The sequence below is a fragment of the Natrix helvetica genome (assembly GCF_964273705.1).
Source record: "Natrix helvetica genome assembly, chromosome: 15".
NCBI lineage: Eukaryota > Metazoa > Chordata > Lepidosauria > Squamata > Natricidae > Natrix > Natrix helvetica.
The window spans coordinates 628,588-641,799 of record NC_138565.1 but is presented as its reverse complement, the minus strand read 5'-3'; the positions used below and the strand labels follow the sequence as shown (position 1 = coordinate 641,799).

The 13,212-nt window shown below is 48.5% G+C and overlaps 2 protein-coding genes across 15 annotated transcripts in view; one reads left to right on the top strand and one right to left on the bottom strand.

Annotated features, from left to right (window-relative positions):
• The window catches only part of USP20 (ubiquitin specific peptidase 20), a 50,523-nt gene that overhangs the window by 27,754 nt on the left and 9,557 nt on the right, over window positions 1–13,212 (top strand). For 5 of the 7 annotated variants that reach the window (XM_081967533.1, XM_081967534.1, XM_081967535.1 and 2 more), the window contains 3 exons: window positions 623–694; window positions 1,317–1,495; window positions 2,185–3,770. In XM_081967533.1, coding sequence (XP_081823659.1) covers window positions 623–694; window positions 1,317–1,477 — 233 coding nt within the window. In that variant the 3' untranslated portion in view covers window positions 1,478–1,495; window positions 2,185–3,770. Of the gene's footprint in view, window positions 1–622; window positions 695–1,316; window positions 1,496–2,184; window positions 3,771–4,647; window positions 6,946–13,212 lie in introns of those variants that run through there. The other 2 variants (XM_081967538.1, XM_081967536.1) reach the window with 2 other exon arrangements.
• The window catches only part of FNBP1 (formin binding protein 1), a 61,580-nt gene continuing 54,110 nt past the window's right edge, over window positions 5,743–13,212 (bottom strand). For 7 of the 8 annotated variants that reach the window (XM_081967543.1, XM_081967541.1, XM_081967545.1 and 4 more), the window contains 3 exons: window positions 12,439–12,578; window positions 11,530–11,688; window positions 5,743–11,057 (listed from right to left, as the gene is read on the bottom strand). In XM_081967543.1, coding sequence (XP_081823669.1) covers window positions 11,050–11,057; window positions 11,530–11,688; window positions 12,439–12,578 — 307 coding nt within the window. In that variant the 3' untranslated portion in view covers window positions 5,743–11,049. The remainder of the gene's footprint in view (window positions 11,058–11,529; window positions 11,689–12,438; window positions 12,579–13,212) is intronic. The other variant, XM_081967542.1, reaches the window with a different exon arrangement.

Below are 13,212 nucleotides of genomic sequence, written 5' to 3'. Positions count from 1 at the left end.
CAATCCCCCTCTTCTTTGGTCCTTTCCGGCAAGGCCCGGCCTTGTGATGGTGATGAGGTCACCATTAATTCTAGGAAGGGGAAGTCCTCGCATTAGTGACTTGGTTGAGTCGCCTCCTTTGATTTGTGTAGCTGTCCTTGAACGAGTGGTTAGTTATTGTCTTTATTCCATTTCGTATTTTTTTTAAATCTCATTTCTGTTTTGTTTTATTATTCCATTTTATTACTTCTTTGTTTTGTTTTACTTTATTTTATTTCATTGCCATTTGTATCCTGGAGTGGCGCAGTGGCCTAGAGGTGGAGTTCTCCCCTCCCAGTCAGGAGGCTGTGAGTTTGATCCTAGGTAGTGGCACGTATTTCTCTCTCTGGGCACAAGGAGAATATATCTGCTGAACATAACTCAGCATTGACGACAGGAAGGGCATCCGGCCAGTAAACACTCCTCTCCTTTGAGTTGCCCCAACTCCACCCCGATACAAGGAATTATGGGCTCATTAAACAACAATAAAGAAAATGTATTTGTATCCTGACTTTGACCAAACCACATCCAGAGCAGGAGGCCGTCTTCAAAGCTGCACACTCCCCAACCACAACTCACAAACCATGTTTTTTATTTCCCACAGAGCCTCCAGGTCCGATTGACAACACCAAAATTGCCGTAGCCAAAGGAAGCGGCCATATGCAAGTCAAACAGGGTAAGGAAGGGGAAAAGCAGCTTGGCCGTCCCACCAGGAGGGCTCTGCGTCGGAGGCAGAGAAAGGGCCAGGGCCGTCCGACAGTTATCAGCTGCCTTCAGAGTCAGACATCAGTGAGGCAGAGGAACAGCTGGAGCCTGTTCCCAGGGTGCGCATGCACAGAGCTGCCAGGAGAAGGGAACAGCTAAAGAACAGGGGTCGACTTGGGAGTAAGGCCACAGGTGGATGATGAACGGCCCCTCCCAGAGGAAACAAAAGAGGAGCGAAAGGGGAGTGGAGTTTGCAGGAGACAAAATTAGTTCCCTTAATTGGTTCGTGATTCTCCTGAGGCTCCTTGCAAAGTTTTGCAGATATGGGCCTGGCAGCTCTCCAAGCCAGATAAGGTCTGTGACTGTAAATCCTCCCTTGAAAGAGTTTGCTGGAGGTGAATGAGCAGAATTCACAGTCAATTAATAAAAAGAGGGTTTTGTTGGGACCAGGAGTTTGCTTCAGGCTCTTGGGAAGAAACCTCGGTCAAAACACAATCAAAGACTGAAACCCAACCTGCCTCGAAAAGTCTTTTGAGGCTCTGAGTTCAAATGCTGCCAGAATCTCTCCTGATCAGCTCTGGCCTCTTTTCCAGGAGCCGATTACGGGCAGATCTCAGAGGAGACCTGGATCTACTTGAGCACACTCTATGGCGGAGGCCCCGAGATCGCCATCCGGCAAAATGTGGCCCAGGTGCAGGAGGTGGAAAGCCTCCACGGGGAACAGAAGATCGAAGCCGAGACCAGAGCGGTTTAAAACGATGGAGACATTCAGGTGAGCGGTCCGGAGAACCCAAAGTGGATGTACGTTCAGCCATCTGGTGGTTTGGTCAAGTTACAGGGTTGACATTTGCATCCTGCCTGTATTATTTATACCAGCGGTCCCCAACTGGGGGTCCGCGAGAAAATGTTGGTGGTCCGCAGAAAAATTATTTGCATTTTTTACGTTGCACTAAATGAAGGGTCCTCTCTAACTACGGCCCCTGGGACGAATACGTGCAATGAACGCTTGTGTGGCTGCAGAGAGTCTCCCCCTTCGGGGTCTTTTAGTGGGGGTCGGAGGGGGGCAAAAATTCCCACTTGGGGTCTGCTTCGGTCTCCTGGTGGGGGGCTTTGGGCGAAGGCTGGAGGGAAGAGCCGCTGGTGGCAAAGAGCCGGAGGGCCTCGTTCCAGTGGGACCACATCATGGCCTGGAACTGGCTGACCATCTCAGCCATGTTCCTAAATTAGCCGTTGCCGTGATTCACTTAACAGTGGTGGCGAGAAAGGTCGTAAAACAGGGCAAAACTCACTTAACGAATGTGTCCCTTAGCAACAGAAATGTTGGGCTCGGTGGTGTTCGTAAGTCCAAGGTTAATTGTGTTGTTATTCTTGATTCCTTCCTTCCTTTCTTCCTTCCTTCCTTCCTTCCTTCCTTCCTTCCTTCCTTCCTTCCTTCCTTCCTTCCTTCCTTCCCTCCCGTAGGTCATCTCCCCCTTCAAACTCCTGCGTTTTGGAAGTCGGCACACATCCATCAGCTGCTCTCACCGCTACCGCCCCCTACCCAGCCAGCCCCTTGGCCACCAGTCTTAGTTTGAGGCTTGGTGGCTTCTCCCTCCCTCTTTGCCAGAGAGCAGGGAGGCTGACCGCATCTCGCCTTCCCACATTCGTCCCCAAATCATCCGGTTCCGGGCCAGGACGAGCACCTGGTCCCGTTTGGTTTCCTGCTTTCTCATCCCATCCACCTGCAGAAGCCGGGACAGGATTCGCCGGGAGAAATTTTGGGCCGCCCTTGGAAGGAGGATCCGGTGTCACCACCGTTCTCCTTCGTCATCTTTGCTGGCCTTTTGTGACTTGAGGTACCAAGGAGCGGTGCACCATGGTCTCTGTTCTCCTTTTGGTTCCCCTCCTGAATTATTACCTGGAGGCAGGAAAGATTTTGAAGCCACCTGGAAAGGACCTGGTCGTTTGAAAGGAATACCTGGGTGACAGGTGTTTTTTTTTTCTTTCTCTTCCTTTTGTGGCACACAATAAATATTTTTTTCCTCCCTTCACCCGGACGGATCAAGCGGGTTGGGTGCAACCCCCCCAATTCCCTTCTATTTATCTATTTATTTGCAAGGAATGGGTTGTCCTTGGTTCTTCTCGTCTCTGCCCCGAGTATTGCCCAGCACAAACCCCTAAAACCAAGCACGGACCTCAAGCCCGATCAACAAACACGCTTGAAATTTTCATCCAGCAGTTCCTTACACACACCCCCCCCAAACGGCTACAGCCAAGAACACCCCCGTCAAATGTTACAAAGAAGTGAGGGAACCCTCTAACATCCGTGCGCTGAAAGGGGTTGAGCATATCCTAGAAGGATCTGACAAGGGAACGGGGGACTGGGACACCCCCATTCTCCGTCAATCGATGCTGACGTTCACCCCCATGTTCCTGCAAAATTTCCTTTCGGGGATTCGTGACTTTCTCATCCACCTGGGTGATGCATACAACAAAAGTTGGAGCTCGGATAGTTCCCCCCCCCCCCCCCCCCCAGGCAAACGGCAGTCCCACTGTGGACGTGGACTAAGAGCTGGCCTCTTGGACGTCTCCGCTTTTCGCTTTTCTGACGGAGCCCCGGTTCCTAATCCTCAAGAGATTCTTAACTGTCCTAGCAATTCATCCCTCGGCACCTTTCTCCCCCAAACCTGCCCACAGTCTCACGTTTCAGGTTGGAATGGCGTCGCCCTCAACAAGCCAGTTGTTTATTATTGTTCATATTATTATTTTTTCTGGAGAAAGGAGGAGGGAGAGAATGAAATGTGGGCTTGGGAGAAGCTGCTTGGAAGACGAGACGCCAATGGCAAAGGCTGGGTTGGGGACTGGCCAAGTGGTTTGGCTTCACCTTTATCTGCTGGATGCCACCTGTCTTTGCCATTTCCTCCCACTCCCACGGTCCTTCTGCCTGGGTCTATTTTGCAGAGACTGGGGAACTCGGACGATTCATCCCGGTGCCCCAAAATGGATTTTGTTTTATTTTTTTCCTGCCGAGAACATCAGCCAATAAAACCCGCTCGCATTCAAAAGTCCGTTGATGTTGCTTTGCTTCGTTTGTGCGGCAAGTGCTCTGAGCTGGGTGTGCTGCTATTTGTTGAGGCCCGTGCCAGTGGCCAGCGGAGCTGGCAGCAGATTCGGAAAGTGAGGAGGTTGGGGAGGAACCTGGGACAGTCCTGGAGTCTGGCTCTGGTGAGGGCTCTGTGTCGGAGGCAGAGAGGAGGCCAGAGCTATCTGGCAGTTATCAGCTGCCTTCAGAGTCAGACATAAGTGAGGCAGAGGAACAGCTGGAGCCTGTTCCCAATGTGCGCATGCGCAGAGTTGCCAGATGAGGAGAACAGCTAAAGAACGGAGGTTGACTTGGGAGTAAGGCCACGGGTGGAGGATGAATGGCCCCTCCCAGAGGAAATAAAAGAGGAGCGAAAGGGGAGTGGAGTTTGCAGGAGACAATTAGTTCACTTAACTGGTTCGTGATTCTCCTGAGGCTCCTTGCCCAGTTCTGCAGATATTGTCCTGGCAGCTCTCCAAGCCAGATAAAAGTCTGTGACTCTAAATCCTCCCTAGAAAGACTTTGCTGGAAGTGAATGAGCAGAATTCACAGTCAATTAATAAAAGGGTTTGTTTTTTTTGTAGGGACCAGGAGTTGGCTTCAGGCTCTTGGGAAGAAACCTCCGTCCGAACACTCTTATCCCCTGAGCTGTAGCCAAGGGTCAGCCCTATAGAAAAAAATGAAAGGGAAGGGCGGTAATTTTTAACTCCCTAGGCCCAGCCTGAATTTCCTTATGCTGGGAAGGCTGGGAGCATGGGATCTGATCAAGGATTGCATATTTAAAATCCTAGGGCAGGTGTGTGCATAATAATCATATAATAATAATAATAATAATCTTATACCCTCGTACGTTGCCTTAACAGGTCCTAGGTCCTCCTTGGTTAGGACTCCAGCTGTTGAGCTGACAACCAACCCCAAAGGCTTTGAATCTCACCAAAGATTAACCACATCATCATCATCATCATCATCATATAGGTAGTCCTCAACTTACAACAGTTCATTTAGTGACCGTTCAAAGTTACAAATGCACTGAAAAAAGGAGACTGTTTTTCATATTTATGAGGGTTGCAGCGTCCCGGGGGGGGGAGGGGGGGTGTCACGTGATACCTCTTTTGGGATCTTACGACAAGCAAACTCAATGCCGGAAGCCAAATTCACTTAACGACCGTGTTACCGATTTTAACAGCTGCAGGGATTCATTTAACAACGGCAGCCGGAAAAAGTCATAAATTAGGCAAAACTGACAACCCCTTTCTCACTTAGCAACACAAATCAGGGGCTCAATTGTGGTCGTAGTTAGGGGACAGCCTATCCTTGACCATTAAGATATTTGCTTTGTAATTGGCCTTTCAATGCTTTTAAACTTGGATTCAAATTTGAAATTTGAGAACTCTCTAAAACCCTGGTCCCTAATATTTTTTTTTGGGGGGGGGGGGGAATTGTCTCTTTCGCCAAATTGTCCAAAAAATGATGCTCCTCTTCTTTCAATTGTCTTTCACCTCTCTCTTAAAAAAAAGAAAAAAGGAAAAACATTCCCAAAGCAGCTGTTCTGAGCTCTGCTTGGTTGACGGCCACAAGAGTTTTCCTTCTGGGGATAATAATTCATATCTGGCTGGGGTGATTTTTTAACACCAATCCTTCCCTGCAAAATTAGCCCACCCCTGCTATTTTTGGTGGAAAGCCCATCCACCTGCAACAAGAGAGAGATGAAAAGTGATCTGCTTCAGGATCTTTTTGCTTCAGCTAGAGGATCAAGTGGGTCCTGGATAGGCTGGGAGAACTAGCAGAGGATCCTCTCTGTTGGCGTTGATGGATTAACAACAGATTCCCTTTCTGTCCCTCCTCCTCCAGTCTGGGCCACCTATATCCTCTTGCAAGGACTGTATATAGGTGCAAGCTTTAGTTTTCCACATTTCTTTTCTAAATAAACCCACACCAATCACAGTCCAAGCCTTCACTCGCTTTCAAATGGAAGCACTTTATTTGATTGAATTCTGTTGCCAGAAATAAAATGAAACACTAGATTTTCTTTACACCTTGTTTTTTTCAGCTAGGAAAATCATACATACACACAGACATTTAAGTCGCCACCAAAAAACCTACATTAAAAGAATCCAGTGCCTAAACACACAGAAGTAAACCATTTAAAAAATGGAAAAACCAAAAAAAAAAGTGCTTAATGTTTTATGTTAAAATATAATTTGGCGGGTTTTTTCTTCTTTACATTTTTTTGACACTTCAAGCATGAGAAGGAGAAATGCGAAGTACGCAGAACCTTTGAAAAATACTCAGCATTAAAACACAGTTTTTCAGTAAATATTTTTCCCCCCCTCTCGTTTATTTACAGATGATAAGAAAGGGCGTTAGCGGATGAGTGGAGAGGCCGGGATAATCTCGTCCTTTTAGTCTGATCCTAACCAAGGAGGAAAAAACTTTTTAGAAACTGGTTGTGTTACTTACCTACTTCAAATTCACATCTCTAAGGCCCTACGTTAAAATTTCATGCATGCTTTTTAAGCGTAGATGAAACTTTTCAAATATATTCTAACATAGGGTCTCTGCTCCCCCGGGGACGAGGGACAATATTCTGAATCTGGAATTTTTTTTAAAAAAACATTTCTCTTAAATTTATTACCTGATATGTATGAGTTTCCAGGGTGAAATTAAAAAAAAAAAAAATCTCAAAACAAGCCTTCCAAGTCAAAACACATGTTGGGATTCAAAACTGCAGCTTTTTTGGCACTGTGATTTCCTAAGTATTTTTCCTCCCAGCCATCCTGGGGGAGGGGGAAGGTGGCTAAGCCTTGGGAAGCAAAATCCCCTGTAAAACAGGCACGCCCCCCCCCCAAAAAAAAAATATTACTGAATTAAAATAGCAATAGCACTTAGACTTATATACCGCTCAGAAGGACGGGGGGGGGGGTGCTGAGTCAACCTGGAACCTGGTAAAATTCAATCTACCAAATTGCAGGCAACCGGCAGGCAGCAGAAATCGCCCGTAGTACTGCACTCTTGGCAACTGCGCCACCAGGGCTCAAGGGCAAAATTAATTAAGATAACAATTCTCGTCCTTAAAAAATTTTTCCCTTTTCCGTTGCATGAAAAATAAGCATTTCAAACAAAACATCTCTTGGGGCATTTGCTCCTAATCCAGGGTTGAACTTTCCCTTCCTCTTTTGTCTTCAACGAATCCACTTCTTTCTTTGTTTCCAAATTAAACCCATGTCCTGTCAACCTTTGCAGAAAGGTTAAGCTGGGCAGTCAATACTGTTGGCGCCTTTGCACCCGGATTAAAAAAAAGGGGGGAGATTGAAACCACGGCTCAATTGCAACCTTGGTTTGTGGGGAAAAAAAGTTGGGTTTATCTTATCTGTCCATGTGGACGTTCCTGATCAGGAATTGGTCTAGCGAGATCTGATCCGGTGATGCACCAAACGTGAAGCTTTACAAGAAGCATTTTTTTTAAAAAAATTACTTTTGGTAGGAAAAAAGGGGAACTTGCTCCCCAAACTGTTCAAAAGGCAAAAGAGAAAGCAGGGAGAGGCCCTTTTCTAAGGATGCCGGATTTGGGAAAGGAGAAGGGAAAAAAAATTGGGAATTTTAAAAACTAAAGTGGGATCTTTATTTTGGAGAGCCCCAGGTGCAAAAGGTGTCCTGCCTTCCTGGGCTGCAGGGGAAGAAGAATTTGCAGGTCATTTTATTTCCAAGAACTCGGCCCAAACGGGAGTTTCCTAATTGAAGGCCAAAAAGGAAGCTCTCTTGCCAAATCCTGCTTTAACTTTATTTTATTTTGATTTGGGCTTCCTCAAACTCTCCCTGCAAGGTGGAAAACCTGAAAGGCTAATCTGCCTTCTGCTCCAGGGAGGTTGGGGCAGTTGGAGGGGGGGGTTGTCTGGCCCACCAGGGTAACAATTGGGGGGGGGGATGCCTCCCTCCCTGAATTTCCATGTCCACCCTAAATACGTTGAGGGCTGCTGTAGACCAAAGTCCAGATAAGGCTCTGCCTTCCCCCTCCCTCCCTCCCTCCCTCCCCCCACCAACTTCTCATCCCCACAGGTAAACTGTTCCCAAGAGTGGAGGCTCAGTTTAGATTCCTGGGCTTGTCGTCGCCCCATCCTCAGCAAATCCAATCTGCCCATTCCTGGATTTGTTCCCATCTCGGTGATGTTCGTAGCGGTCAACCTTTTCTTCCACCAGGATATTTTTAATGGTGAGGATGTGCGAGGAAGAGTTACAACGGTGCAATTACATCCACAGGTGGACATGGATTGTCCACTCATTGTTAAACCTCCCACCTGGAGGGTGTTTCCAGTGTCTGCTTCACTTCCCTGCTCGCAACTTTCTCATCAGGAACGTTCAGGTTTTCTTGGCAAGGCCTCAACGTAGGCAGGGAATCCCGCAAAATTCCTTGAAAAATCCATTCTAGCCTGTCGCTTTCCACCTCTTTGGACTTCGGAGAAATGGGATGTCACCGTCCCTGTTCTTGGCCCCTGTATTTCCACCTGGGTTGCAGCCACAGGTAGTTGAAGCTGCAATCTGGGGCTACCGCAGCTCCCTTCTGACTCCCGAGAAGAGGCCAGTTCAAAACCGGCCGTCTCTTGAACTCAACACAGCAATAACCTTCTTGGGCAATCAAGGCTCCAGTTTTCGAGTAGGACCTTCGGTCTTTTGGGACACTGACCAAAGCCGCAACTTTGATTTGATGGCATGGCTCACAAAACGGAATTAAAAACTGGGCTGGAACTTGAGGCCAGACGAGAGCCGAGAAGGGCAGGAATCGCAGCAAAATTTGCCCGGGATGGATCGTAGAACCAAAGGGCTGGAGAAGGGACCTTGGAGGTCTTCTAGTCCAACCCCTTGCCCAACGCAGGAACCCACAAGCAGGATGGGGTTGGAAAAAGCTGAAATAAATGTGGGGAGGGACGTGCGAGAGAAGGGGGAGGGGTGGATTTTGAGAAGGCGGCATGCAAAACAATTTAATAAATTAAAAGGGCAAGGAGAGAGATTAAACGGGCTGGAGATTGAAGTGGCCTGGAAGGTGCGTAGAGGGCAGAGCAGTGAACGGCTAAAAGGAGAAAGAAATCAAGATTTGCATGAAAGATGTTGGGCAGCTAAAAGAATATTAGCGAAATAAAAGGCGTGCAGATGGGGAAACGGATCCCTGGGAAGCCCAGCAAGGCCAAAGCAGACCTTCCCAGTTGGCAGAAAGGCTCAAGGTCTTGGAAGCAGCCTGGTCTTCTTGTCCTTGCCTCCCAAAAGTCATCAGTCAACATTTGGAGCTGGCTTGAGAATTCTGGGAGTTGAAGTCTACCTGCTTTTAAAGCCACCGAGGTGGAGAAACTCTGCATCAGATCAGACCCTTCCTTTGGTGACCCTGGAAAGAAAAGATCTCCTTAATTCTTAATAAGAGGGCTGTCGGATGAATGGGACCTGTGGCCCATAGGCCCTTCCCAGAAGGAGAAATCTGAATTCCTTCCTGCAAGTCAGGTTTTTTTTAGCAGAGGTGAGGCGTGGAACTGAAGTGCTGGTGAACACCACGGGTGTCCATAGGCCTCTCTGGTTTGGCCACCACAGCAGCCCCAAACCAGGACCTCTGAACTGCTTCCTGCAAAGTTTTCAGGTGCTGTGAAACGGCTCGAACCCAGGACCAAAACGGGGCGTTTCTGAACATGGGCAGCTTGGCCTGGGGGCAAGGCACACCTTGGGCTCACCGTCGATTGCCAAAGTCTAACAGCTTCCTTTATGCATCACGCTAAGACTGTACTTCAGCATGCTTTGGCACGGGAGATACCTGGCACTAAACCAGGGGTCAGCAACCTGCGGCTCCGGAGCTGCATGTGGCCGTTTCATCCCTCTGGTGCGGCTCAAAATAGGTGTCACAACCATCGATGTGCGACACCCGCCAGCACAGGATTTACTGAGCTTTTCGATCCCTGGTAGGTTTTGTGGCTCCCGGGGTCTTTTCTGTGGGTAACGGGTCCAAATGGCTCTTTGAGTGCTTAAAGTTGCCAACCAAACCATGGCTGGGTTAGTTCTCCACTAACCCTGGACCAAAGCAGACCATCAGTTCTTAGCCTGAGGCAAATCCCAGCTTGAATAGCCAAGCGTTCTCCTGGACGTAACGCCCGTCAAATTAGCCAGGCTAATTTGGGGGTGATCTCGAGGCCACCAAGGAGCAACCCATGGCTACAAGAGGTGTCTTCTAGGACTCTACCTGAGGCTCTGCCATAGAAACCCCTTCTCCTTCCAATGAACCTCCTCTGGATCTGGGTGTGATGGACAGATGGAGTGAGTGAAAGGAGAAACGGAGGTCCTCCCTCCACCATACCATGGCGTGAGTCACACCAAACAAGCTGGGAGGGAACGTCTTTTGCCTTCTCCCTTCTGGAGAAAGCAGCACCAGAAGCTCCTCGATCAACTTCCAAGGAAAGTCTTCTGCAACCTAGGTCCTTCAAGAAAGGTTGGCCAGCCTAAGCAACGGGGATCTTCTCAACGTGGCTAAGACCTCCTAAGGGCTCCCAACAGGCAACACTTCCATCTCCTGCTCTAAGACCCATGGGAAATCATATTGTCCCCTCCATTTTCTCCTCAAGCGATAAAATGGGGCAAAGCCCACCCGGCCCTCCTAGCCAAAGGCCAATGGTTAGATCTGCTAGGTTAAACCAAAAATTATTTGGGTCTTAGGCCTGCGAATTAGCTGTGGACCGAACTGACGATGTCAGACTGGGTGACAAATCGTAAATTCTATCTCGTGGCGAGGACCCTCCGTTTAATAGCTTGGTTTTCGAAAGGTTTCTGTGCAGGAGACCTGTTTGCAAACCCTTTGAGTGGCCAGGAGAAAGGAGGGGGAGAGGAAGGGGAAAACGTTGATCCGCTGATTCCGTCCCTTCCCTTCCCTGGTGGAAGAAGAGAGGGGACCCCACAGTTTGGACCTGGTAAGCGGTGGTGGAAATCGCTTGAGCCCAGCCAAGAGGGATCCGTTGGTGCCAGAAGCTCAGAGGCAGGAGAACGTAAGAAGCAATGAAGGATGAGCTTGAAGGAAGTTTCAGACCGGCACTTTAATTCTCCTCCCCACGAGGACTTAAAATGCCTTGACTCTCCCTCCCTTTCGTCCCAAGCTCGCCAAACGCCAGAAGTGGTTTTCAAACAACGGGACACATTTCAAAATAATCATAAAATCCAATCGGCCGTTTCTTTCTCCGGTGGGCTCAGCTCGTCCCGAGGCTCCTGTGACAGCAACTGACTTTTTTTTTTTCTTTTTCACTTTAGGAATCTGAAAGAACAAAAACAAAATGAAATAAAATGCAAACAATAACAGCAGTGGGAGAGAAAGAAATGTACAGACAGCCCTTGACATGCAGCACTTCATTTAGTGTCCATTCAAAGTTACAGCAGCGCTGGAAAAAGGGGATTTATGACCATTTTTCACACTTACGACTGTGGCAGCTTCCCCACAGTCACGTGATCAAAATTCAGAGGCTTGGCAACTGGCATGTACTTACGACTCTTGCTGTGTCCTGGGGTTGCGTGATCCCCTTTGCGACCGTCTGGCAAGCCAAGTCAATGGGGAACTCAGATTCACTTAACAACCGTGTGACTAACTTAACCAGTGCAGTGATTCATTTAACAACAGTGAGAAGGAAGGTCTTAAAATGGGGCAAAACTCAACAACTGTCTCTCAGCAATAGAAGTTTTGGACTTAACTGTGGTCGTAAGTTGAGGATTGCCGGTATAAGCCATGTTACCTTTGGCATTCTTCTCCAAAAAGACCTCGACGTAAGAAGTGGGGACGTAGCCTTCCTCATCCTCGTTTCTCCGGATGCGAGTCCACCCATCTCCTTTGTCTTCCTCTATGACATACAGCGTTTCTCCTTCTGTTACAGAAATGGTTCCTTCGTTCTGTCCTGCAAGTGAGAAGGTGAAGTGGATTAGAATAGGAAATTAGAAAAAAAACAAACTCTAAGTTCAGTCACATCTTCTGCATCAAGGCTAGTCCTGCTCAAAAGAGGGCAGAAAATTACAGGCAATAGCAATAACACTTATTGTTCTGATCGAGGCCTCCCAAGAGCCTGAAGCAAATTCCTGGTCCCGACAAAAACCCCTTTTATTAATTGACTGTGAATTCTGCTCATTCACATCCAACAAAGTCTTTCAAGGGAGGATTTACGGTCACAGACCTTCTCTGGCTTGGAGAGCTGCCAGGCCCATATCTGCAGAACTTGGCAAGGAGCCTCGGAGAGTCACAAACCAATTAAATGAACTAATTGTCTACTGCAAACTCCACTCCCCTTTCGCTCCTCTTTTGTTTCCTCTGGGAGGGGCCATTCATCCTCCACCTGTGGTCTTACTCCCAAGTTGACCCATGTTCTTTAGCTCTCCCCTTTGTCTGGCCACTCTGTGCATGTGCACACTGGGAACAGGCTCCAGCTGTTCCTCTGCCTGAGTGATGTCTGACTCTGAAGGCAGCTGATAACTGGCATACGGCCCTGGCCCCCTCTCTGCCTCCGACACAGAGCCCTCACCAGAGCCTTCCCCAGACTCCAGGACTGGCCCATTTAACTCCATTTAACTATGTTTTTCTAAAGTGAGTCCAGGGCGTGCAAGAATCTTTCACCAGAAGCTTCTGGCTCCTGTTTGGAGAATTTCTCCCTTACCATCAAAGGTGTAGAGAGCCTTGCAGGTGCCAATGGTGGGCAGAGGTTCCTCATCGTCAAATTCATCGTCAAATTCGGTCGTCGGCGTTTTCATCTCACTCTCCTGGCTGGGTTCCTCTGTGTAACCGCCATCGGGACTGCTCAAGACAGGAAAAGGAAAAAGGAACCCTAACCCTATAGCAATCTTTCGGGTTGGCTGGAGAGAAGGAGGGACGAGAGGCTGGCCCTTCGCCCTGCCTCCCCACCTGGGTCTCTGCCGTGAAATTCTGCCCTCAGGGGCTTGGGAGAATACGTCAACCCCCTTTTCTCTGTGACAGCCCCCCAAATATTAGAAAATTGCTATTGTGTCACCCCTTAAACTAAGCTAAAGGTTCCCCTTGCTCTTATGTGCTAGTTGTTCCCGACTCTAGGGGGCGGTGCTTATCTCTGTTTCAAAGCCGAAGAGCCGGCGCTGTCCGAAGGCGTCTCTATGGCCATGTGGCTGCATTTTTCATCTGCTTTCGAACTGTTAAGTTGGCAGAAGCTGGGACAAGGAATGGGAACTCACTCCATTACTGGAGATTAAACCGGTGATGGGAGCCAGATTCACATCGGCTCTCAGACATGGGCACTCTGGGCCAGTCACTCTCTGCTCAGCCTACCTCTCAGGGCTGTTGTTCCTGTAGGGGTAGAACTGGAGGAGAGGAAGGTGCTTCGGAAATCATGTATCAAAGCGAGGTGAGGGCTGTGCGGGTTTTGAGGTTGCAAGGTTGGCATCTGAGAGGGCCTCGCGCC